The following is a 23281-nucleotide window of genomic DNA, read 5'->3' as shown; positions in this document are numbered from 1 at the left end:
TCCCTCCTTAATGAAGGAATATTGTGTACTCATTTTACAAAGTGAGAAGTAGACAAAGGAAGATGATCAAAAATATCCATTTAACTCTCTATGTAGATATATTCAGAACTTAATTTCTCAAGGATTGTACTATGATAGGTTGTACTTTTGTTCAAAACTGTGATCACTCCATACTTCTAATACTTGGGCTCAAAGTTAAAAGCCAGACTCCTAAAAGGTGAAAAATGGGTAGTTATGAACTGTCTGGTTTCAGTATTTGTGTAGATGCCTGCAGAAACTGTCTCATGTAGGTATTCAGCAGAGGTCATTGTGTAGCATCATGCATTATGTAGGGTGTGTCTCCTAGTTCCTCTAAATTCCAACCTCAAAATCACCTCCTTTAATCTGAAGACACTTCCGCAGAGGAGGTTAGTCTGCTAAGTGAGAAGGAAGCCATAGTGGAAAAGTTGTACTTAATTTTCTAACTAGAGGAGGTGTTATTACATTTCATAGTGCTTGAGGCAAATTAAGGTTCTATTAGCACTAGATCATATTAATTCTGGAATATCCTAGCTCTCTTGATTGATCTTTGCAACCGTAATGTTCTTTTTTTATTTTTTAAATGATAGTGATATGAGAGAAGTTTCCTGAATTAACAAAATAATAATAGTAACCAAAACCATGGATATAAAGTAATGTGTTGCTACAAAGTAAAATACCTGACACCTTCTTAGATCATTAGCATAGTTTTTAGAATCATTGCTAGAACGGTGACATTTGAACGAATATGATAATGGAGAATAGTTTAAATAATTCTGTTCTAGATGGATGGATGTTATGGGGATTCCATCCTTAACCACTGAGATTTTCAATACTTTTTGATGTTTTTTTCTAATAATTTAGTATCTTTGAACATGAGCAGCCAGAGATTTGGAATTGAATGTATTTGGTATCTGTTTCTGTAAATAGTTAAAAGTGAGTTTCTGGAAAATTATTTGCTGTATTAATTTCACAGAACCATTGAGGCTGGAAGGTACCTTGGGATGGGGTCATTTAGTCCAGCCTCCTGCTAAAAGCAGATCAGCACTGAATTCAGACCAATTTGCCCCAGCTTTGTCCAGCTGGACCTTGAAAACCCCCATGTACCTTGATTCTGCAGCCTCTCTGGACAACCTCTTTCAGTGCTTGATTATACTCATACTGATAGATTTATTTATTTCCTCCACTGTGTATCCAGCCAGAACTTTCCTTGTTTTAAGAGTATGATTGTTGTCTCTTGCCTCCCTGCTATGCAGGTCAGTAAGGAGCCTGTCTTTCAGCATAAAGGGGAAGTTACCATTATATCCTCAACCCGTGAGTCCCCAGTCTGCAGTGTTGCTGGGATTTAGTCAGTCCCAGATGCAGGACTTTCTTCGTTTCTGCATTTCATGAATTTCCTCTCAGCCTATTTATCCAATCTGTCTAAATCTTTCTGAAAGGCATCCCTGCCGTCGAATGTATTGACTCTACTGTCCTTTAATATTGTCTGCAAAATTGATGCATTTTGTCTCTTCCAAGTTACTGGAAAAAAAAAAATTAAACAAGATAGGTCCTAGGCTGAAGAATTCCACCTGTAACTGGTGTCCAAGTAGGATACAAACAGCTAGCCACTACCCTTGGAGCCCAGTGATCCTGCCAGTTTTTCATGCATCTAGTAGTTCATCTGACACCATTACATCTCAACTTGAATGCAAGGTTGCTGTGGGGAACCTCTCATCTGCAGATTCAGTGGTTTCCTGGCAGAAGGCAATCAGGCTGGTTAAGCAGTTTCCCCTTGCAGTGGAACAGAAGCATGCTACAATGGAATGCAGGGGTCCTAGAAGCCAAATTAACTGGTTATAGGAAGATTAGCTTGGATATAAGGTAATTGAGCTGTGTAGGGCTAAGAACAGGCTCTTGTGCTACATCTGCTTCTTATTATTACTAGGTGAATGACTGATTGCTCTTGTTAATATCCTGCTGTCCTAAAGACCATCTGTAGCTATTGGTAGTTGGTTTATGTTAGAGAAGTTATTAGGGATACTTTTTTATTTAAATACTGTTCTAGAAATTTTTAGGAACTGATTTACAGGTATTTTAGCTTGAATATTAATGATGTTTTCATTACTCTCCCTTCTAAGGTTTCAGTAGAGAAATCAAAATAAGGAGAGACAGATATGAAATCAGAGGTAAAAAGAACAAGATACTTTTCAAAATAAATTGAGCAAAAGACTGATTTAATTTTTAGGAGATCAGTGTTTGAATGAGTCACCATTTGATACCTTCACAATTCTGATCAGTGTGCAGTTTTTCTTTTCTAGGCATGGTGGGCCATTCTAAAAGGGATAGAATTGTGAACATAAGAGTAGACTAGATAGTTCTCTGAAATAACTGAAAAATATGCAGTGATATATTAATAGATCCAAAGGGGAAGATATTTGGAAGCAATTCAGGTAATTTTCTAAAATAAAAATTATTACTTAAACAACTAAAATTTGCACATGAAACACTGATTTTGGGATTGCCATCATAAAATACAGCAATCCAAACAGCTGTTGAAAAAGAGAAGGCATTGATCTGCATAGATAGATGATTTTCTCTTAGTTTGTACTTTTAAAAAACAACTTGTGTTATTTTTGTGTGAAAAGCACTATCACTGTTTTAAGTCCCTTATTAAAGATATACGTGTTTTCTAAATCTCTGATTTTTCTCTTTAACAGGGAGTGCCTTGGGCAGCATGAGGTGAGTCATGGAAACTGCCTTTTTAAGTGCAATATGACGTATATGTCTCACTTTGACAGTCTGCAAAAAAGTATTAGAGAGAAATATTATGTCTTTTTTTATATTTTAAAACCAATGAAGTACCTTATCACAAGGGCTTACATATCAGAAGGTATTTTAGTTCCTTTTTGAAGAATACATAACTACTTGACTTTTTAGGATTCTTGGACAGAAATTTAAACTCAAGATTCATGAAGATATTTGTGTTCTTGCAGTTGTTTAAATGGTCTTTCAATTTTTTTGGGGGGTGTTTTCTCATTATATACTGGTTTTTTTTTTTTCCTCATTCTATGGTTGCTATTCTCTCTGTCACACACTTTCCTCCGTTCTAGAAACTGCTATGGTTTTTTTGTTGGTGTGGGTTTTTTTAAATTTATTTAAAGGACAAGGAACACTGTCATACAGGAGAAGTCTCATGTGATTTGGATCTAAGCATGCATGAATGAAATCAGACAATGTAGTGGAGACTTCTTTAGTGTTACTTATTAGCTTGTCTTTTTGGTGTGCAGCCTTCTCTAGTTTTGGATGAAGTCATTGCCTATTTTAGCTTACATGTGAAGAAAATCTAATTGACACCTGAAGCTTAAAAACTATCATCATTATTCATAGTAATTTTTAAAAGTAATGAAATTTAGGATCAACTCGTTTTTCTTGATTTTAAGAGATAATTGCTAAACTAATTTTTAAAAAAAAAAACGTATTGCTATTACAGCTTTGTCTACTAGTAAGTCTGGCATAAATTCCCTACTGAAGTGCAGTTAACAATACTATAACAAACCTACTTTCATTTTAAGCTAGTAAAAAATTTCTTGAAAACAGGGCAAACTTTAAAAATATTTAAAGACACCCCCATTTTTCTTTGACCTTCTTTAATGATCTTTTGGTATGTGTTGTAATGGTGGCTTGATTATGTGGTAGCAGCATCTACAAATGTTGTTAACAAAGTTTATATATCTGCAGTCTGTTTGTGCAGCACATTTATTAAGCCAACCGAGCTGCGAATACAGCTTCCATAGAGCTACTTTGCAGCTTGTCGGTTGCTAAAGAAAAATGTGCTGTGAAAATGGATGAAAAGAACAACTCTGCCTATTTGCTGTTGAAACAGCTGGGGTTTGTTTTTGCTTTCCAGAGTAAAACTTGCAGGTGTTATCAACCAATGTTTTATCGAGTCAGTGACATGTTTTGTGATAAGACATATCAAATCTCACCCTAACTTTCATGCACTTATGCATAAACAAAATATAAGCTGTGGTCAATTGACCCAATATATAACTTGCTCTAGACAATGTTACTGGTATTGGTACTCTTCAGATGTCCATGGCTGTGAAGTTCATGTCCTTCCCCATAACAGAGGACAGTATGGCTCTTCTTATTAGAGAAAATGGTTCCAATTACTACATATTTATAACTACTTATTTCAGAATAATTAAAAAAAACCCTTCTCTGTTGCACAGCAGTCTTAGCAGAATCAGTCAATGGCTTTGGGTCATCTTTTCTTTATGGGCTAGTATAGAAAATAAGGAAAAATCCCAGGGAGTCTGTACTTAATTATGTAGATTTATTGATGCTGTATGATATTCTAGATGAAACATTCCTTCTCTCAGCCAGAAGAGTGCAGTGCTTCTTTCCTGCTGAAGTTTAGCAGTTTCTGGCATGGAATGAAGTGTCCTAATAGTTGAGATTTTGATAGCAGTCAAAGAAAAGAATGATTTGTTAATGTGTGTGAGGGGGTGTTTACAGTGTATTTTATGTGCATTGTACATTTTTATGTTGTTCTGAGATCTCTAAAAAGAAAACAAAACATGTAATGTCTGTTCAGTGTTTTACAGCCACATGGGCTCTTAATAAGTAATCTCACTCCAAACTAATTTACTTTTGTTAACAAGAGAAAACACTTCTATGTATTTATGAACACTTCCCTCCTATAGTAGTTTCCAGCCCCCGAGGGGATTTTCACTGGGAAATGTGAATTTTTCACAAGTGATGAAAGTAGCAATTTTCTCAAACAAAGTTCTTCTGTGAAGAGGGGCTCAATACTGTAACATGTTACTACTTAACGTTGGACTGATGTTAAGACTTCCTATAATGGAGGAGGGTTAAAAGAAACAAACTAGGAGTGAAATGAGTTATAAAGTCTGCTTGTAATTTATGGGATGCCTGCAGAAAATGAGTAGAAGAATGAAAGCAGACAGTTTAGGAATTGTCTAATAAGCAAGTCTACTGTCTCTACATTTTTACTTGGACAGTAATTTTGTGTAGGTATTGGAGTTGGTTGTTTTGTTGGGGGGTTTTTTGTGGTTTTTTTTTAATTTCACTTTGGCATTTTTAAGGGATTGATTTAGTTTGAGCTCTTACATGTCTTTGGGTATTTAGAACAAGCAATTTATTGCTTGAAACAACAGACTTACAACTACTTTTCTGATTATATAATTGTATAAAATCTGTGTTCAGTGGAAGTATGATTCTACTTAAAATAAGATTTCTTTTAGCTACAGTGTGTAGCCTTCTTTTAAATAATTTTACTGTGTAAATTTTGGATGATTTTACGTATATGTAGAATAATTAATAACTCTTCATTCTTCCACTTGTAGATGCTTAAGAGTAGCTCTCAATTTTGTTTCTGGTTGTAGGTCAGAAAAAATCACCTATCAGCAACAGTTGCTGCCACCCCAAAATGAAAACTTGATGTTTTGCTTTTTCTTTGAACTGCTGTAAGCATTGGCATTTCATAGCAGTAGCATACATGTGCTCTTTTAAAATCAAATGATTAGAGCTAGGATTATATTCAAAATCTGGTTTTATGGGAAAACAGTAATTAAAGCCCATACAAGGTAAATGAGGACAAACAAGGAAATCTTAACTGGATATGGTATTAATTTATCTGCTGTATTTAATTCTCTTGTAGTTGCTTCATTTCATTAAATGTTCTAGAGGAAGGGAAACATTCTGTTTCTGTGATGAGTATTTTGAATATCCTGTAATACCAGTCTTGCTGTTCTCGGGTAGATAGTACTTCTTCTTGGTGTGGTTTTTTTCTTTTTTTCTTCTTTTTTTTCTTTAGGAATTTAATGCTATGTTTTAAAATTCTAATTTTTTTTTTAGTTATGGTTCATTTATAGGAGGAAGACCATTACTCTGCCTCTAGGTAAAATTTTATGTAAAACTTTGAGATTCTTCTTTATGGCTAAATACCTTATGAATGTTTCCAGAATGTCCCTGCCCTATTGTACTTGATTTTTATTTTCATACTCCAGTTGATCTATCAGTCAGTTGCTTTTATGCATTTGGGAGATGAACTGGAAAGCTTCTGAAAGTTGTCTTGTCCTTTTTTTCCTTGCCTTCCTTTCCTTATCCTGTGGAAGATCTGTAGTCTGAAAGTGATGCCTCCTTATTTTCCTTTTTTTTTTTCCAATCAGCTTTTGTAAAGTACTCCCGGTTCTCATCTGCATTCTTTATTCTTCAGCTCATCAGCCTCCTGGAGTTTATGGCTTCTTTGATACTCGTTTTTGTAGCGAGTGTAGAGACCTCCATTTAGCCATTTCAGAAGTGCATTCCAACTACAGAAAGTAAAACTTTTCTCTACTTTGTCCTTTGACTTTATTACTAATATCCACAACAGATTGACTTGTCAAGAAATGGAAACAAAATTAGAAAATATAATGTAGGTTTAAATTAATTGAATTGGCTACAATGTCAATTGATTCCAGAAGACTCTCTTATCTTTTATTGGACTCAAGACTTAGGAAGGTCAGTGAGAGGGGGAAGCTGAAGCTGTGGTGGACGCAGCCAGAGGGCTGGGATGCTCTCCTCAGTCAGCCATCTGAAAGCTGCCATTGCTGGCTTGTGTGCTTCACTGCCCTGGCTTTGTTCAACATTGCGTCTCATCCAGTGTACTTGAGGGATGCTACTTGAAGGATGCTCCACCTGTCTGTGTGCTTCTGCTAATTCAGTTTAACTGGATCTCGTGGTTGTGTCCTTATCTGATAGAAGACTAACTCCTGGTAAAAAGAAGTCTCATCAGCATCATTGAACTGTGCAGCCATAGAGCTAATCTGCTGTTATTGCCCTGATCTGCTGTCATTACCTGAGCCACAGCAGAACCAGCAGTCATAAAAAACCTGAGTGGCAGTGGGGAAGCAAGGAAAGGTAGAGAAGTGGGCAGTGGCAGATTTTAATGTCCAGTACACTTTCTTTCATTCTTTTGCCTTCCAGTATCCTTTGCCTACTTATGTTGCTATAGAAAGGAAGTTATGACTCTGAGGAAGGAGGAGGAGGGGGATGGAAGAGGTTGAGAAGGGCTATAGCATATTAGGAATGATAAAACCTTTGGTTATTGGTGTGCATTTATTAGGCCTATTGCTGGCTTTTGCTCCTCTGGTCACCAGAAGCATCAAAGCCATCAGAGACTGAGTTGTAGGATGTTTGCAGGGGGTAGTATGACCAGGCATTCAGACTACTTACTGTGGTTGTATTAGTGCTTTAGGCAGCATCATGAGCCTCAGCTCTGACATAGGGATGTGAGAGTAGTTGGACATGATAGCCTCAGGGTTTTCTCCTGTGTATTCCATGCTTGATGTTCAGCCCGCCATGCAGACTTCTCCTGTTCACAGAGTCTCAGTGTGTCAGGATGAGGAGTTCAGAAGTCTTGTGAATGAATTGCATTTTGCAGTGACTTGATGTGGACTACAGTCTTTTTTTTTTTTTTTTTTTTTTTTTGGATGAAGCCTGGAAAACATTTCTATAGGCAAGTGGATTCAAATCCTACTTTGTATATTTTTTGCTTTAGGATTGAGGGACATCAACATGGACAGTGCTGAAGGGAGAGTGTCCCTTGCTCTGCCCTGTGGGGGACCGTTCTCTCTTTCCTCATTTCAGTTCCAGTGCTCACCTGGTTGTACAACCAGCCAACTTGCAAACCTAGCAAATTTTTACTATTAATTCCTTTTCTTCAATTTTGATTAGTTGAATTGTCTTGCTCTAAAGACAGGTGTGTGGTAGGACTTGTTCAAAGTAAGTGGTAGGAGAGTGCAATTAGAACTGTAGAGTTGGAAGAGGGAAAAGGAAGGGGTACAGTACAAAGCTGTTCAGTCAACTTGAGCCGCAACACAAAATCAAACTCTTAGTCTAGTCAAAGTGAGTTATGTCACTGTAGCCTATTGTGTAATAACATCACAAATAGTTTCTGTTTTTTCTCTGTGAAATGATCATGATACTAAGGAGAAAAAATTAATTGTTTTGACAGCATCACAGAAAATAATTTTTTTCTTGTGAATATTATATAATGGTTGGAAAATGGGAACAGAGAGTTTCCTCTAATACTTGCGGTATGGAGGGACTTGTACTATTCAACTTTAGGAAAGTAACCTAGTTAACCAAGTTATGAGTTTACACTCCATTTCAGTACCAATGAAGATTAAAGGCTTCGAAATAGATGGTCTGAATAGTACTACAAAGCTCTGTTAACTGGAGTGTTAACCTCAAATTAGAAAGTACAAATATATCATAAGACATTAAAGTCCTAGTCCTGTCATAGAGTCATTTCTTCTTCCCTTTCCCACTCCTGGGAATTATATTTGATAGAGTCAGTATTTGGTTTTTTAGAATTTCTGGCTTGCAGGTTGTTTTCCATTTGTAGAATTGTAAAACGTTCTGAGTTTATGATGATCACAACACAATTAGCCCTGTGAAAGCAAACTGTAACTGCCTTCTGCAATGGAAGGCACAAGTGTAATTCAGAAAGAAGGAATAAATCACACTAAAAGATTCAAGAATGTAATATTCTGTTTAAAAATAAAAAAAGGAATTATGTTGGAAAAGTTTGATGGCTTGTTTAATTAATAAAGCAGACTTTTTTTTTACCTGGCATGATCAGTGTAAAACAAATGTGTGTGGTTATGTTGGGATGGGAACCTAAAGTCTATTAAAAAAAAAAGGTCAAATAGACATTGCACTGGTTTTCTTCTTTTAACAAAGATACTCAAGAACCAAAATTTCTCTGTAATGTGCTTTTGTGTGTGTGTGTATGTGTGTACATACATATATATAGTGTGTGTATATATATGTATCGCACACAGTACACATGTGCAATGTGTGTATATATATATACACTATCTGCATATTTATATTTATTTTTAACTTTTAGGTTAGTCCATTACCGTGTCACTCTGCAAATCCCTACTCATGTAAAAGATTTTGTGGGCGGCTTCTTGATTGTCAGAATCACACCTGTATGAAAGAATGTCATTGCGTTACTAAATTGAACAGTAGTGCAGATGGAAAGAAGGTAGGTCGATTTCCTTTTTGGTTTGTTTTTGTATATTTTATACATTGTCTTCAGTTTTAACTGGAAGATAAAGGATTTGCAGCTGGAAGGCATAGGATCTAGTCCAGATTCCACTGGGAGACTTGCATGTGTTCTGTTCCCATTGATGCTGTGACATTTAGTTAATCTATACTTCTTTAGACTATAAAACTGAGACAATATTACATATTTGGCAAATGCTACACTTTTATGTTAACCTGTGTTACTTTGTTTTCATCAAAACCTTATTTAACACTCTTGACAAGTCTCTTCTAAAGTCAGTTTTTATAACGGTCAAGATCAAGTGACCTACTGATAACCCCTATATACAAATGCACTTGCAATCTACTGGGGAAGCTATTTATTGAGGAGAGCTGTAAATGGGTTGAGGAGGCTAGCAGATCTTTAGGAGAGAGCACTGGAAATGTTGCAGAATAGGTGAAGACTTCTAAAAAAGCACCAGGGTGATCTATTTCTGTTTATCAGTGTCTACTAGAAACTCATTTATATGATTAAAAAGCTGTAGGTGTTAGTTGCTGAAGATAATACGAAACAAAAATAAAAGTAAGTACAAGGCTGAAAATTCTTCTGATTTTGAGCAGTCAAAAGGACATAGCTTGTGTTTTGAGAGAGTCAGGATTTGGAGGAAAACAGCTTTTTAAATTTTTAAAGCATTACTTTATGAAAGTTGCAACACAGTCTCTCTGGGCGTTTAGAAAACTGAGCAAGTATTCAGCTGGGTACAAAACGTAAGTGTTATATTTTAATTTACTGTTATATTTTTAACTTAAATAGAATGATTCCCCTGTGGATTTGAATCCTTGAAGTGATGTGGTCATCTAATAACTGTATATATTGCAGTTACCGTATTATTCTATTAATGATTGTGGAACTTTTGTCTGAGGAGTATGAGCTGTTAGTGCAACTTGTGGAACAGTAACCTGCAGCAATAGAGTGACATCAGTAAATAGTCTAAGCATCTCCAGTTATGACTATCAGAGGCTATCTGTCTACTCCTTCAGTTAAACCAATTAAAGTGTGAGTGGGTCAGGATTATTCCTAGCTCCGTTTTGAATGAGACAATGCATTCTCAGAAAACAGGAGTCTATGTACATGTGAATTACGGGTGAATCCCATTTCTCAGTTTTCTCTGAATTTTTATAAACTCAAGTTGGTTTTGACCTTTAGAGCTTTTGTTCTTTTGTTTTGATAGACTAAATGTGGGTGTAGTCAGAAAAGGGCTGATTAAATTTCTTGCTTATATGTCTTAGTAGTGATTTTTCTGTCTGGAATTTAGGTTTGTTCTGCATGTTGTGTTAGAAGATGTTGCAGAAAGGCCAGCTGTTTGCTTTTACTGCGTGTTAAATTTTATATCACAGTTTCTTAAATACTTTCAGTTGCTGTTGTCTTTCTTAGATGTGAATTTTTGGGGCTTAGGTTTTGTAAACGATCACCGTACAAAGGTTCCTTTTTAAACTTAAGCAAAAATTGTTCAACTGTAGAAGTAGAAGAAAAGGGGATGGGAAGAAAATGGAGGAAAACTGTATTAGAAACTTAAATCCTTATGCCATTATTTTGAATAGCATATAGTGGAATGTTGGCATGGGATTAGTCCTTTTGGGAAAGCATTGTGTAGCTTCATTCTTGGATAAATTGGTTTTACTTTGACTTTTGTGAAACAACATTTGAATGTGGTGATGGGCCTTAAATACTGTGCTGTGTAGATTCAGCTGGTAAATCATGTCAATCTGTCTGTGTGTATTTGATTGCAGACTGGGGTTCTGGATGAGTTCTTAAGATAACAATGTGAATAGAAATGGAACTTAATTTACTGTGCTGATGTTGATTGCATCACCTGGAATGAGAATGACACCACAGCTCTTGTAGACTTTGTGCATAGTATATGGAGCAGAAGCAACACTTTAGCAGCTCCCAGCATATACTTAAGCTGATACTTTTTGGAAGATTATACAAACTATCATACACGTATGGAAATGGAATGACTTAAAAGTTTGCATCTTAAAATCAAGCAAACAAATTTTCCCACCCCTGTATTACAGAGCAGTATTATGTGACTAAAGTATTACAATAATGTGGTGGGTGGGAAAAGTTAGTTCTGAATATGAAATTACTTCTTTTTCGAACAGTTTTCCATAGAGAATTAACAGGCCTAATGACAATTTTCCAAAGCAGTAATATTAAGAGGTCCTTTTATGCCCAGGAAGCAAAATAGAACTCCGTTTCTTTGACTGACAAACACTGGCATGTCTGCTTTTCTTTTAAAAGCATATTTTAATAATTGTTTGCTTGAGGGATATCTTAGTTAATAGCTGGATTCCCTTTGCAAAAACACCCCAACTCTTTCTTCTATATAAAAGCTTGTTAATGGCGTCTTACGAACAAATGTTTCGCATTTTCTTTAGTACTTTGTTTTTATTTTGTTAGGCAGGTCCAGAATGTTTGCAGTGTGAAGAGGAATGTACCAAGCCCCGGCCATCTGGCTGTCCTCACCGATGTGTTTTGCCCTGTCATCCTGGGGATTGCCCATCATGTCTCCAGATGCTTAAAATAAAGTGTCACTGCAAACTATCAATACTGTATATTGAATGCTTGTAAGTGTCAGAACTGAACCCAACTTTTCATTTGAATGCCACTAACTGGAAACCATTTGAAATGTCTGGGGATGGGAGCTACTTTTATGACAAGTTATCAAATTTCTCTTGAAAGTTATAATTTGTAATATAATGGAATTTTTTTCTATTTTAAATTTGCCAGTGTTTTATTTGGTATTACTGCTAAAATTATTATAAATGCATGGAGTCTCATGAGCAGAACTGTTTTTTATAATACAGTAATATTTTGAATTATGCAAATATATAGTAATCTACTGTCCTGGTTTTCAGCTGAGATAGAGTTAATTTTCACAAGAAGCTGGGAGGGGACACAGAAAGGACAGCTGACCCAAACTACCCAAAGGGGTATTTGATGTTATGCTCAGTATATAAGGGGGCAGCTGACTGGGGAGTTGGGATTGCTGCTCAGGGATGGACTGGGCATTGGGTTCTGGGCAGTGAGCAAATTGCATTGTGTATCACCTGCTTTGTGTATTCTTTTATAAGTAGTATTGTTGTTGTTGTTATTTCCCTCTCCCTTTGCTGTCCCAGTAATCTGTCCTTATCCCAACCCACAAGTTTTGCCTTTCTTCCAATTCTCCTCCCCATCCCAGCTGGGGTGAGGAGTGACCAAGCAGTCATGTGGTACTTAGTTGCCGGCTGGGACTAAACCGCAACAATAGTAATCTACATAATGTTTGATTTATATGTGGTTCTTTTACAGTGTGTAAAGAAGAATTTTATAACAAGAATTAGAATTGATGTAGTTAGTGTAAAAAGCTTTTACAACTACTGTCCTTCAAACTCTGGCTGTTCTAATTGCAAAACTTCTTAATAATCATTTGTACTGCTTTTTAATAATTTGTGTGTGGATAGCAGGTAAGCTAGGCTTTGCTAAATATAAGATAGAACTTGTGGATTTAAGCATTATTCTCTAGTTATTGCTCTGAAAACATTCATCCCATGCATGTATGTTCTTTGTGCATTTTCTTTAAAGTACCTCGGATCCTCTAAATGTATGTGGTTTTGTCTGTAAAAGAGTGTAGTTTAGTCCCACAGGATGTAGACAAATTAACCTACTTTTCTTTACAGTGAGATATACTTAAAATACACCCCTAATTTTATTGACTTTTGTTGGCTTTAGTTTGGAATTTATCACAAATACATATTTTCTTTTACAGAAAACTAACATGTGCTGATTTAAAAGAAAAGGAGCTTCTTATTTCCTGCAAAAATCAGTGTCCAAAAGAGGTAAGCCATATTAACAAAGAAATACTTGATTTGATGGATGTGTGGAATTTTGTGGATTTTACTTTTTTTAAGGTTTTTGATACAGTTTCATAGGCCAAGCAAACTAGAGAAGCTTAGTCTAAATGAATATGCTAAATGATAGATGTGAAGGTGGTTAGTGAACTGTACTCAGCAAGACATGAATAACTGTCCTCTGTCAGATTGCAAGGTTATATTGAAGGATCAGAGATTTGTCTCCGAGGCATTAATGACTTGAATGTTTAAGCATGCAGATGAGGTTCATTGTGGAAGAGTATGTCCTCTAACATGGTTAAAAACTTGTCTTGAATTTATATCTCTAAGATAATTGGATGCTGTTTGATTAAAGAAAATACTGAGAATTATGCTTGCGATTGTTCTTGTCTAAGTGCAGGCCTAGTACTCCCTGTCTGTGTAACAATTCTGTGGGCAGAGGGGAGATTTTATACTTAACAAGTGAGATGAGTTAATCATGCCCTGCTGCGTTAGTGAAATATATGTTAAGTAGTGTGAAATAGAAGACAAGCCAGTTAATCTTTCTGCTGTATCTGGTATATCTAAAGGGTTGCTGTAAAGAGAAGAATAACATCCTTATTGCATAATGCTTAGGCTATGAACCAGTGTATTTAGGCATCAGTAAGGAAGATTCATGTTAAATACTGCTACGGAGTAGTAAAGCTTGTGGAGCAGGGGACAAGCTGGTTGGAGAAGCTACCAAATTTTCATCAGTAACAGCTTAGACATGTATCAGGATTTGTCCAGTTGTGGATAGTACTGCTGGAAGACATGAGGGATGGGCCAAATGACTTCTTCCTTGTCCCTCGTAGTGCTGTTATATGCTGCTTGTGTGCTTTCAGAAATCCATGCATTACTTATTACTGTATCTTTGTTCTTTAGTTGTCATTAATTGTAGTGAGAGTGACAGCCCTTTCTTCACTCCATTTCCTGCTGTAGGGTTAGAAAATTTATGAAGTGGAAAACCAGGAATGGTCAGGAATATTTTGGAAAGTGTTTCCACTGCTAAACTCTCCAGAATTTCTGAGAAATTCTCCTTCCCTGCAATAAAAATGCTTGTACTAAAGAAAATATTTTATCCCATAATCACTTATTATTTTGTTGTTCTGCTTTGGCCTTTTACTGTGTAGTTATGTCTTTTTGTCTCATGTAATATTTAGGTGGCACTCATAAATAACTTGATTCAACCCGTTGTTCTTCCCTGCTTCCACTCGGTTCCCTTATGCTGGTTTACATCTGATGTCCTCTAGTCTGAGATTTGTCTTCTTACCTCATCTCTTGTAGTTCTGAATTCTGCCTCAACCTAATAAACATAGGTTCAAAACTTTTCTTTTGTTTCATTATTTTCCAGTGTCAGAAGCATCAAATTTGAATCCTTGCCTTTATAATAAAATTTCTTGTGGATTTGAGTAAATGCAAAAATTCACAGGATTCCTCCTTGTTTCCGAACAGTCTCTGTTCCTCTGTTTTTCAGACAAGATTGTGTTAACCCCAACAGGAAGATTGTGCTGTGTGCCTACTTGTATCTTCTGCTTTTTGCCCTTGTAGATGCCTTTCTGATTTCTTTTTACTGTAAATGAATGTGCCTGTCACAGTTTTCTCATCTGGATGTCTGAAAGCTCTCTTCCTGGCGGGGGTACACTTTTGGATATTATTTCATTGTCCATTTACCTCTTAATTTTGTCCTTTCATTTCCCTCTCTGTTACTTTGGTTTTATTTGCTCCAAGACTTCCTCCTCTTTATTTTCAAGAGTGCTTATAATCTCTTAACATGAACTATGTGTTCTTGTACTTCAGCTTCTCTTCAGATATTTTTTTTTCCCCCATATCTCATCTTTGACTTTGATTAATGTAACTTGTGATTTTTCTGGACATATTCCCAAGACTCAGTCTGGGATTTAAAATCCATCTAGTAGTGGTCCTGAATTCTAGCAGTTCAGAATTGCCCTGTGCCACAGATTATGTCTTTTTTACTTAATTCAGTGGGATGTGAAAGCAAGCTTAGGACAAGAGTCCACTTCAGTTTTATGAAGCTTTTATTTAACTCTAAAATTCTCATTCCTATAGATGCCTTGAGAAATAAGGTTTATGCAGCTTCTGCTATCCAGAGAATCTTTTCAGTGTAATTGATGATGTAAAAATGCATGCCCTTCCCTCCCTGTGATTCTAGCTCTTACTGGCTTTCATGAAACATAGAAGTATTAGTATAGTCCTGCTTCAGGTAGTTCATATCTTTGTGCTACAGTTCATCCTACTTTCCTCAGGTCCTATTTTGGTAACTTCATATGCACTGTAACTTCACCAAGCTTAGCATAGTGCATCTTAGGTTCAGTAGAATACAGTATTTTACTGGAGTCTTAGTTTTGAGGTGTTTTTCTTTTTGGTTAATGGAAATTGTGATAGACAGTGTACTAACAGATTTGAATTACTGGTAGCACAGTACATTGGGGATATGAAAATCAGTTATATTGTCTGGTGCCTTGAAAAAATACAACGGGAACTTGAAAGTCTTGAAAGGTTTCATGCTTTTGTTTTGGCAATGGCAGTATAAAAGTATAAAAATGACTTCTAGTGTTAAACAATACAGCTCAAATTTCCTTTCTGCTTTAGGGCAAAGCAAAGTCTTTGATACTACCACAGCTGTTAGATGAGAAGCTTTAATTAAAAAGTTCTTGCTCTTGTTTGGTAGCAATAACAAAATATCCTGTTGAAGGAAATTTAATTTTTTTTTTTAATCAGGGGTGATTAAATTCTTATGATCATGTTTGCAGATGTTTTGGGACAATTCTTACATAGAAGTTTTAACAGTCCATCAGTTTTCATCGTTTATGTATTAATATCTGTATTTGTGGATCTATGTTTAACAGGTTTTTTTTCTATGTAATTAGTATTTTTTGACAAAATAACTGTACTTTGTACTTTTACTGTGCACTCTGCTACTGTCTTGATGTGAAATATGGGACCCCATTGTGATAAATTTATTTTAACATGATGGTGCAGTAGAGACAATGTCATAAATTTTAAGAGTATGCATATCTTTTTTTAAAATAAATTAAATAAATTTTATTTCCAGACTGCTTAATTAAATTCTGTAAACACACCTTGAAAATGTATGTGGATTGTGAAAATTTAATTTTAAAAGGCAAATGTACAGCTTTGGTCCATAATGAAAGGATTTTCCTCAGTGTCTGGCTTAAGCAGTGGAGGTTTTTGTAAGATCTCTGGAAGCGGAGCCACCCTTTCAACTGAAGAGTCTACCCCTTTGAAAGTGATAAACTTATCTTTTGTACTTAGCTTTTGGGATTGCTGCTCAAAAATGCTGTTTTGTTAACAGGTTATTTTCTTTATTATGAGGTGTGTATTAACAGGTTGTGTTTATTACCTTCTGGTGGAGATCGCTTAAGCCTCCATAAATGTTGATGGGTTTTTATCATCATCAGACATAATGTTAAGATTTAAATGCATTGCCTATGGGGAAAATACTTGTAGGATTTTGTTTTGTTTTCGGAGCTGTGGATTAAATCCCTTTCTTTTAAAGGCCTTGCCATGTCAAGCACAAAGCCTGTTCATTTTGGCCTTTAGTCCATGAGCTATTGACAAGAGATCTTGTATGGTGAAAAAAATCTAGAGGGGCACACACTTTCTATTTTAGTGCCAAATACCTCAGCATGGACACTTAAAAACAAGCAGGAAAAAATCCTTTCCCACTATGTTATTTATCCTGCAGAAGCAGCAATAGGATTGCTTTTGTTTTCTGAGATCATGGGGAAATGTTTTGCCACTCATTTCACTGCTCCTCTTGATGGTTTTTTTATGTTGGTTTTGCATTGGAGGGATTAAAAAGAAAGTTACACTGACAGCTTCGTTCTTGTCCTGCATCTCTGTGGATGTGAACTGTGTGCCGAGAACCAAATGTAAATTTGGGTTTGGATTAAACATATTTCTGTGCTATGCAAATTTTGCTCTAATGGTGTGTAATGTAAGAATTTTATTGCAGTAGCACCCAGAGGTTGAGGTGAGGGCTGCTGTCTTGAATGGCCTTAAGCTGAAGGTGGGTAGATTTAGATTTAATAGAAGGAAGAAATTCTTTACTGTGAGGTTGGTGAGGCACTGGAACAGGTTGCCCAGAGAGGTTGTGGATGCCCCCTCCCTGGAAGTGTTCAAGGCCAGGTTCGATGAGGCTTTGAGCAACCTGGTCTCGTGGAGGGTGTCCCTGCCCACGGCAGGGGGGTTGGAACTAGATGGGCTTTGAGGTCCCTTCCAGCCCAAAGTTGGCTGGTGGTAGTCTGACCTCAGTAGTGTACAAGGCTTAAAGACAAGTTTCTCCCCTCATCTTTTCAAAATGAGGCAGAATACAAGGTAGACTTGCTTATGATCGGTTGTACCTGAAGAAGCTTAAATTCTTTCTTTGATAAGATGACCAATTTATATTTTTTTCCCTCCAGATAAAGCAAAGATTAAATCTGCTACATAAGGCTTCAGCAGAGCAATTGAGTCAATGCCACTTAGTGAATAGCTAGTTCAGATACAGAAGAGGGTTAATACAAGGGTGAACGTGGGCTAAAGGAAACAACTGCTTGTATTTTTTTAATTAAAAAAAAAAACAACAAAAGAACAACAACAGCAAAACAAAATGAAAAGTTGGAGCAAGAGATGTTAACAATAAGGAAAACTTCCCAAGGATTGGATTGACGTCTGACCTTGCATTGTTTTCAGTAATGACCTTGGCACCAAAAAACGTTGGAATTTTCTGATGCAAATTTGTGCAGTGTTGTCAGTACATGACAATTGAGGAAATGCATCTGCAGAACACATGTATTTGGGACATGTTATTAGATACAGAAAAAACAGTAAGACCATGCATGTCAAGGCTAATAATAAGCTCCCAGGGAACAGCAGAAATTCTTATTGTCACAGCATGATTAGCTGAAAAGAAATGCAAATGAGAGCTGAAGATGTATTGGGGAAGATATTCTATTAAGAACAAGGTGCAATTAAGGCATCGTACAAAGTCCTTCCTGCTGAGATGTCATTTGGAATATTACATGCGGTTCTGGCTACTGTATTCAAGAAACACTGACTTAAGCTGGTTGTAATTCAGTGAAGCGAATACTGTGAAAATAAAGAGCCTTCTATGAAAGGATGGTAGAGAAATATTTTAATATGAGGGTAAGAACTAAGGGGTTTAGACTTGTTAGAATAAATGTAGGAAATTAAAAAAAAAGCTCTTGTATCTTGTAGTGAGCTCCTGCAACAGCCTCCTTAGTGAAACAGTAGAAAGGGGGCAGAATGGGGGACTGTTTTCATGGTAAGGCTTCATCTGGTCCTAGAGGGATCATAGGAGGTGCCTGCCTCTGGGAGGACTGGACTTCAGGACTCGAAGTGACAGCTTAGAGGTTCCTTCTAGTCCTGTGTGAAATGTGCTGAAACAGTGATTAAAAAACCTGAGCCTAAACCGCAAAGTATCTGTTAGTGTAATAATAGTTTCTGACTGGCATGGACATGAAAATACATTTGTCTGTTCCATAATTTTTAATTGGAAAATTTTGTATTCTGTTTAGGTATGTGTTTCATCTAGCTCAGAGGTTGAGGCAGTTCCAATGGACTTCTGAGAATCCAAATTTACTGATCAACAAGAAGTGTATATCCCTGGGTTTTATAATTATCTTATGTAGTAGTCTCATTCTTGTGGCTGAAGTGATGTATTATGTATACATTTCCAATTTTGAAAAAACGTATCTTAAAACTGTATGTCTTACAGCATTTTCCAAGTTGCGTTAATCCCTTGATGACAGTGAAGAGGTGAAATTTCAAGTTTAATAAAGAACACTATCCAATGCCATTTTAAGTAGTTTGGGGATTTAAAGCTACCTCTAAATAAATCAATTGGCTGTCTTAAGTGAGATTCTGCTTTCAGTTATTAACCGTATTAGGTTATGTAATTGAAAATGAAAAATCATTATTGTGAAGATTTCTTATGGGTATGTGTATGAGCAAGGTATCTTGTCAGTCAAGTTCTTAACAGAAAGTGAAAAAATTTGTTTGCTTTCTTGTCCTTTTTATCTACTATCATGCTAGGACCACTGCTACATTCCTAACAGTCAGCTTATTTAAATTAGTATCTCAGTTCTTAACACAGTAATTGAATTATAATAATTTCATTATAAATGTTAAAAATTACACTGGCCATAAAAAAGAATCTGTATCTCACAGATGTCAGAAATGCGGTAATCTGTGAAATGCAGAAATTTAGGATTATGTGAAATTTTGTACATGATAAGAATATTAGTGACTTGTATTTGACTTTTACATAGTTCAGAAGATTCTTCCATGCAAAATTTTGTTTTGTGGTATTTTTGCTTCTCATTCTCTTCTCTTTCTTTTGTTGACTCTGATCTACAACTTACTACAGCACACTTAATTTTAGTTTTCAGTTTCTTTTTATCTTATCTACTCATATTCCCAAAATACAGATAGCTAAAGTAATCATTGTTTAAATTACTGTGGAGATGACTATTCTTGAAACATTTGAAAGGAGAAATTTTAATCAAGCTGTTCCAGTAAAAGATAAATCGTTCTCTGGGAACTGAAGTACAGAAAATAAGCAAACATTTGCCACGAAAAAAAAAATCAACTGTTTTACAAGTGGAAAAACTGATAAGCCGAAGAGTTTTCTGTTAAGCTGCTATGTCTGAAATAAAATCAGTTCATAGATTCTTTGTAATTTTACAATCATTTATCGGTGGTGGGGGTTGTTTGTGGTTTTTGTTCTTTATAGTTGCCCTGCGGTCACCGGTGTAAAGAGATTTGCCATTCAGGTAGCTGTCCTCTCAACTGCAGCCAGAAGGTTAAACTCCGATGTCTCTGTAAGAGACTGAAAAAGGTAAATTTTTAAGTTACAATTTTGAGAACAATATATTTTATTTGTATGTTCCTGGGCTTGTATGGATGGATTGTCTCTGGTGCAGATTGGAATAGGTCCAGTTACTCTAGTAGAGCTATAACAATTCACATCAGCTGAAGATCTGGGCTGCAATATCAAAAGGTTCACTAGAGAATATAAAATTCTGTTAGTTCTAAAATATGTTAGCTGCCTGCCTTACAATGGCGTTATCTTCAAGCACACTTGAAGTTTTGTAGCTCCACTGGGAGAATAGTCAGATGACCTGGAGTGATTTGAGAAGGAAAAAATACATTTTTCTGAAGATATTGGGAAAGTTTATAATTACATAAATTGGAGCAAGCACAGATGTCATGAATCCTTAACTAATGTAATCAGTTACGGTTCTCTGCAGGCGTGAAAACAAGCACAGGCATCAGCATCCTTAAGCTTCTAGCAAAGATAAGGGACAGAGTAATGTAACAAGTTTATTATGAGGGGAAGAACAGAAATTGATGTGAAGTCTTGGCAAATAATAATGACTTAATGAAAAAGCATTACCTGGCTTAATTAAAAGGTGCTTAAGTTATTTTTCTGAACCGAGTTAGCTTCTGAGCCTTCCAAACAGACTGCAGTTCCTCAGACTTCTCAGCTTCTCCAAGAAATGTCTTGTGCAACCAGAAGTCTTGCAGGTGGGCTGTTCAGCAGCAGAAAGGATGACATGTACAGAACAAGTGCTTCAAATTGAACAGTCTCTGCTTACAGATAACCACCTTTTTTCTTCAATATTAGGGGATGACAGGAAGTGTGAGGGAGAATTATTTTTTTTTTTCCTGTGACCAGGCCTTGCCCTGTAATCTCAGCCATTTAAGAGAATGCATATGAAATTAGTGAGACTCTGAATGCTAGCTCTTTCTGCCAGAGTTCAGAAGGTTATCTTACTTTGTCTTAGGCAAACAAGTGAAAAAAAAGAGAAGAGAGGAGAAACTAAACTGGACTATTTGATTTATTCTTGATTTCAGCTTAGCATATCAGAAAGAAGAAAAAGGTAAAAGGACAATTTAATAGAGAATTACAGGTTCAAATAATGTCTAACCATTAGCTTTATTTTCTGTGTAACCAATATTTTACTAAATAAAAATGTTTTATAATTATTTTCATAAAGAAAGGGACACTATAACTAAAATTTTATATATGGAAATGATTATAAAAGACTCAAATTTATACTTAACAGGAAATACAGTGCAGCAAGATACAAGAAGGCCAAGTTTCACTGGAATGCGATGCATTATGCAAGGAAATGAAACGGAAAGCATCTGAGGTAATGTGTCCGTTGTAACTCTAATTTCTTCTCAGTGCTTCAAGACAGGTAGGAAAAAATGAACACAGAATTATTTTTTCAAGGCAATACCAGCAAAAAATACAACATAAGTAGATGTGCTGTTTAATAGCAGCCACTTTTTCAGACTTGCATTTGGCTTAATGGGGAGAATTACAGTGTTTGTAGACTGTTAATTAACTCAGTGAAATACTATGTTAAAACAACATTACTCTGTGTGTGTGGGGGGGGAGGGGGTTGGTTTTGTTGTTTGGGTTTTTTTTTTTAATTTATTAGAACTGATTCTTGCCTTTTCCACCGAGAACAAGTGATGATCAGTGATGGTAACATTGCCATTGATGATGATTAGTGCTGTAGGATTGGGGCCAGGCCACTTCACAGGGCATTTTTAGATCTGCTCTTTCCTGTGAAAGTTTTGCAGCCATTGAATGCTCAACCTGTCCAGCAGGAAGAGTGTCATCCTGTCACACTGCATTAGTTACCCTGTACCAGAAGAATGGAGATTTTTCAGCAATTGCAGTATACGTTTTAGCCTGCTGTAAACATGACTTCTCCCTAGTTCTGTTTTATGAAGTAAAGAAATTGTTGCATGCTCTCACCCAGAGAGACAGTATATCAACCCTTCTCTTATAAGCCTTTTGTTAAAACACAGAATTGATGCATAACTTGTTTTTTATCAGGTAAGTGGTAGATGTAATAGAGGTACAAGCCAAAAACTCAATGGGTAAAGCTGACTTTTGTCAGCTGCTGCTCAGACTTTCAGGATTGATTGGCAAGTTCTAACAAGTACCACATAAACCAAATCCTGCGAGTCTGCAAGCGGGTCAAATGCTAAGACTCTTGGGATATACCTTTAGAAAATCCCAACCATAACAAACAGTTCCAAGAAGAGTGTGAAGATAAGTTCATAGGACCTGGAGGGCACTGAAGCACGGTGAATTCACAAGAGCCTGCGTGAGCTGGGAGGCAGCAGTGTGTCTCGGTGTGGTGCAGTGCAGCATCAGCCACTGTTTTACTTCAGCAGGTACTAGTTCCTATTTCTCGCCCCCAACATTGTAATCCACAAGCAGGAATGGTCTAATGCAATGAGCAAATGACTACAAGTTTCTGCTTTAAGCAGTGCCACAGACATACTGCGTGGCATAACCTAGCTACGTGTGCCTTCCTTGCAGAACAACATGGATTTATTCGGTTTGGAGTTTTTTGTGAAGTTATAAAGTTCTATTTAAATTCTTACTAGGCAGCTTTTTGTAGCCTGTGTTGACTTGTAAATGACATACTAGAATGGGCTATTATATGCACTTGACAAAAGTAGTTTATTATGTTGGTTACTGTTTAATGTGTCAAGACTGGAAAAAGTCTGTTAAAAACTGCAGACATTTACAACGATAATTTAGTTTGTACAGCTGCAAAACCACCATCAATTTCCAAAACCAAAGTGTGTTAACTCTTAATAAAACTGTGTATGGCAGCTAGCGAGTATGCCCTCCCAAGGAACTGAATGCTTTTTTTACTGTACGTTTTATTGAAGAAAGAGTTCTAGAAAGCTTTTTCCATACTATGATTCTAATGGTTAAGCTCCCCTCTATCTATGTGTATTATACCTATGTATCTTATGCAAACATGACCACACCAGTGTAAAAAGCAGCTCTTCTGTTGCTTTTTTTTCATTTGTGTGTCACTTTTTCTCTTGGAGCTGAAGTTCTGCCGTTAGATGGCAGTGAAATACCAGGAGGCTAGTTGTGCAGTTTTTCCACGCCAGACTGCAATTTCCGATGTGCGTGCCTGGAAAGGTCTTTTATACACTTTTTCTAAAGAGAGGCTCTGCCATTGTGTCTAGATTAATGAAATTCTCAATAATGGTTTTATTTGATATATGGTTTAGCAATTTAAAAAATTGTCTGAAAACCTGCAAATAGGACTGTTCTATTGACCCTGTCCTCGATGCACACTGTTTGAGCTATAGTGTGCTAAAGCATGTGCTTTCTCCTTACTTGTCAAGAGCTCTTGAATTGCAAATTGTTTAGAACAAATTCCACCTGTGCAAACCATGGTTGGTAAATTATTGTCACTGTTAGATGCAAAAC

The 23281-nt window shown here is 36.3% G+C and overlaps 1 protein-coding gene across 1 annotated transcript in view; it reads left to right on the top strand.

Moving 5' to 3' along the window:
- NFXL1 (nuclear transcription factor, X-box binding like 1) overlaps positions 1-23281 on the top strand; it is a 50199-nt gene that overhangs the window by 16967 nt on the left and 9951 nt on the right. Inside the window, exons 15-20 of the mRNA XM_054823091.1 lie at positions 2718-2739; positions 8921-9061; positions 11525-11691; positions 12873-12942; positions 19754-19858; positions 21090-21176. Of these exons, the coding sequence (XP_054679066.1) occupies positions 2718-2739; positions 8921-9061; positions 11525-11691; positions 12873-12942; positions 19754-19858; positions 21090-21176 (592 nt within the window). The remainder of the gene's footprint in view (positions 1-2717; positions 2740-8920; positions 9062-11524; positions 11692-12872; positions 12943-19753; positions 19859-21089; positions 21177-23281) is intronic.

The sequence above is a fragment of the Grus americana genome, chromosome 4 (assembly GCF_028858705.1).
Source record: "Grus americana isolate bGruAme1 chromosome 4, bGruAme1.mat, whole genome shotgun sequence".
Classification (NCBI taxonomy): domain Eukaryota; kingdom Metazoa; phylum Chordata; class Aves; order Gruiformes; family Gruidae; genus Grus; species Grus americana.
The sequence above is the reverse complement of the archived record's forward strand: the minus strand, read 5'-3'. Positions and strand labels throughout refer to the sequence as shown.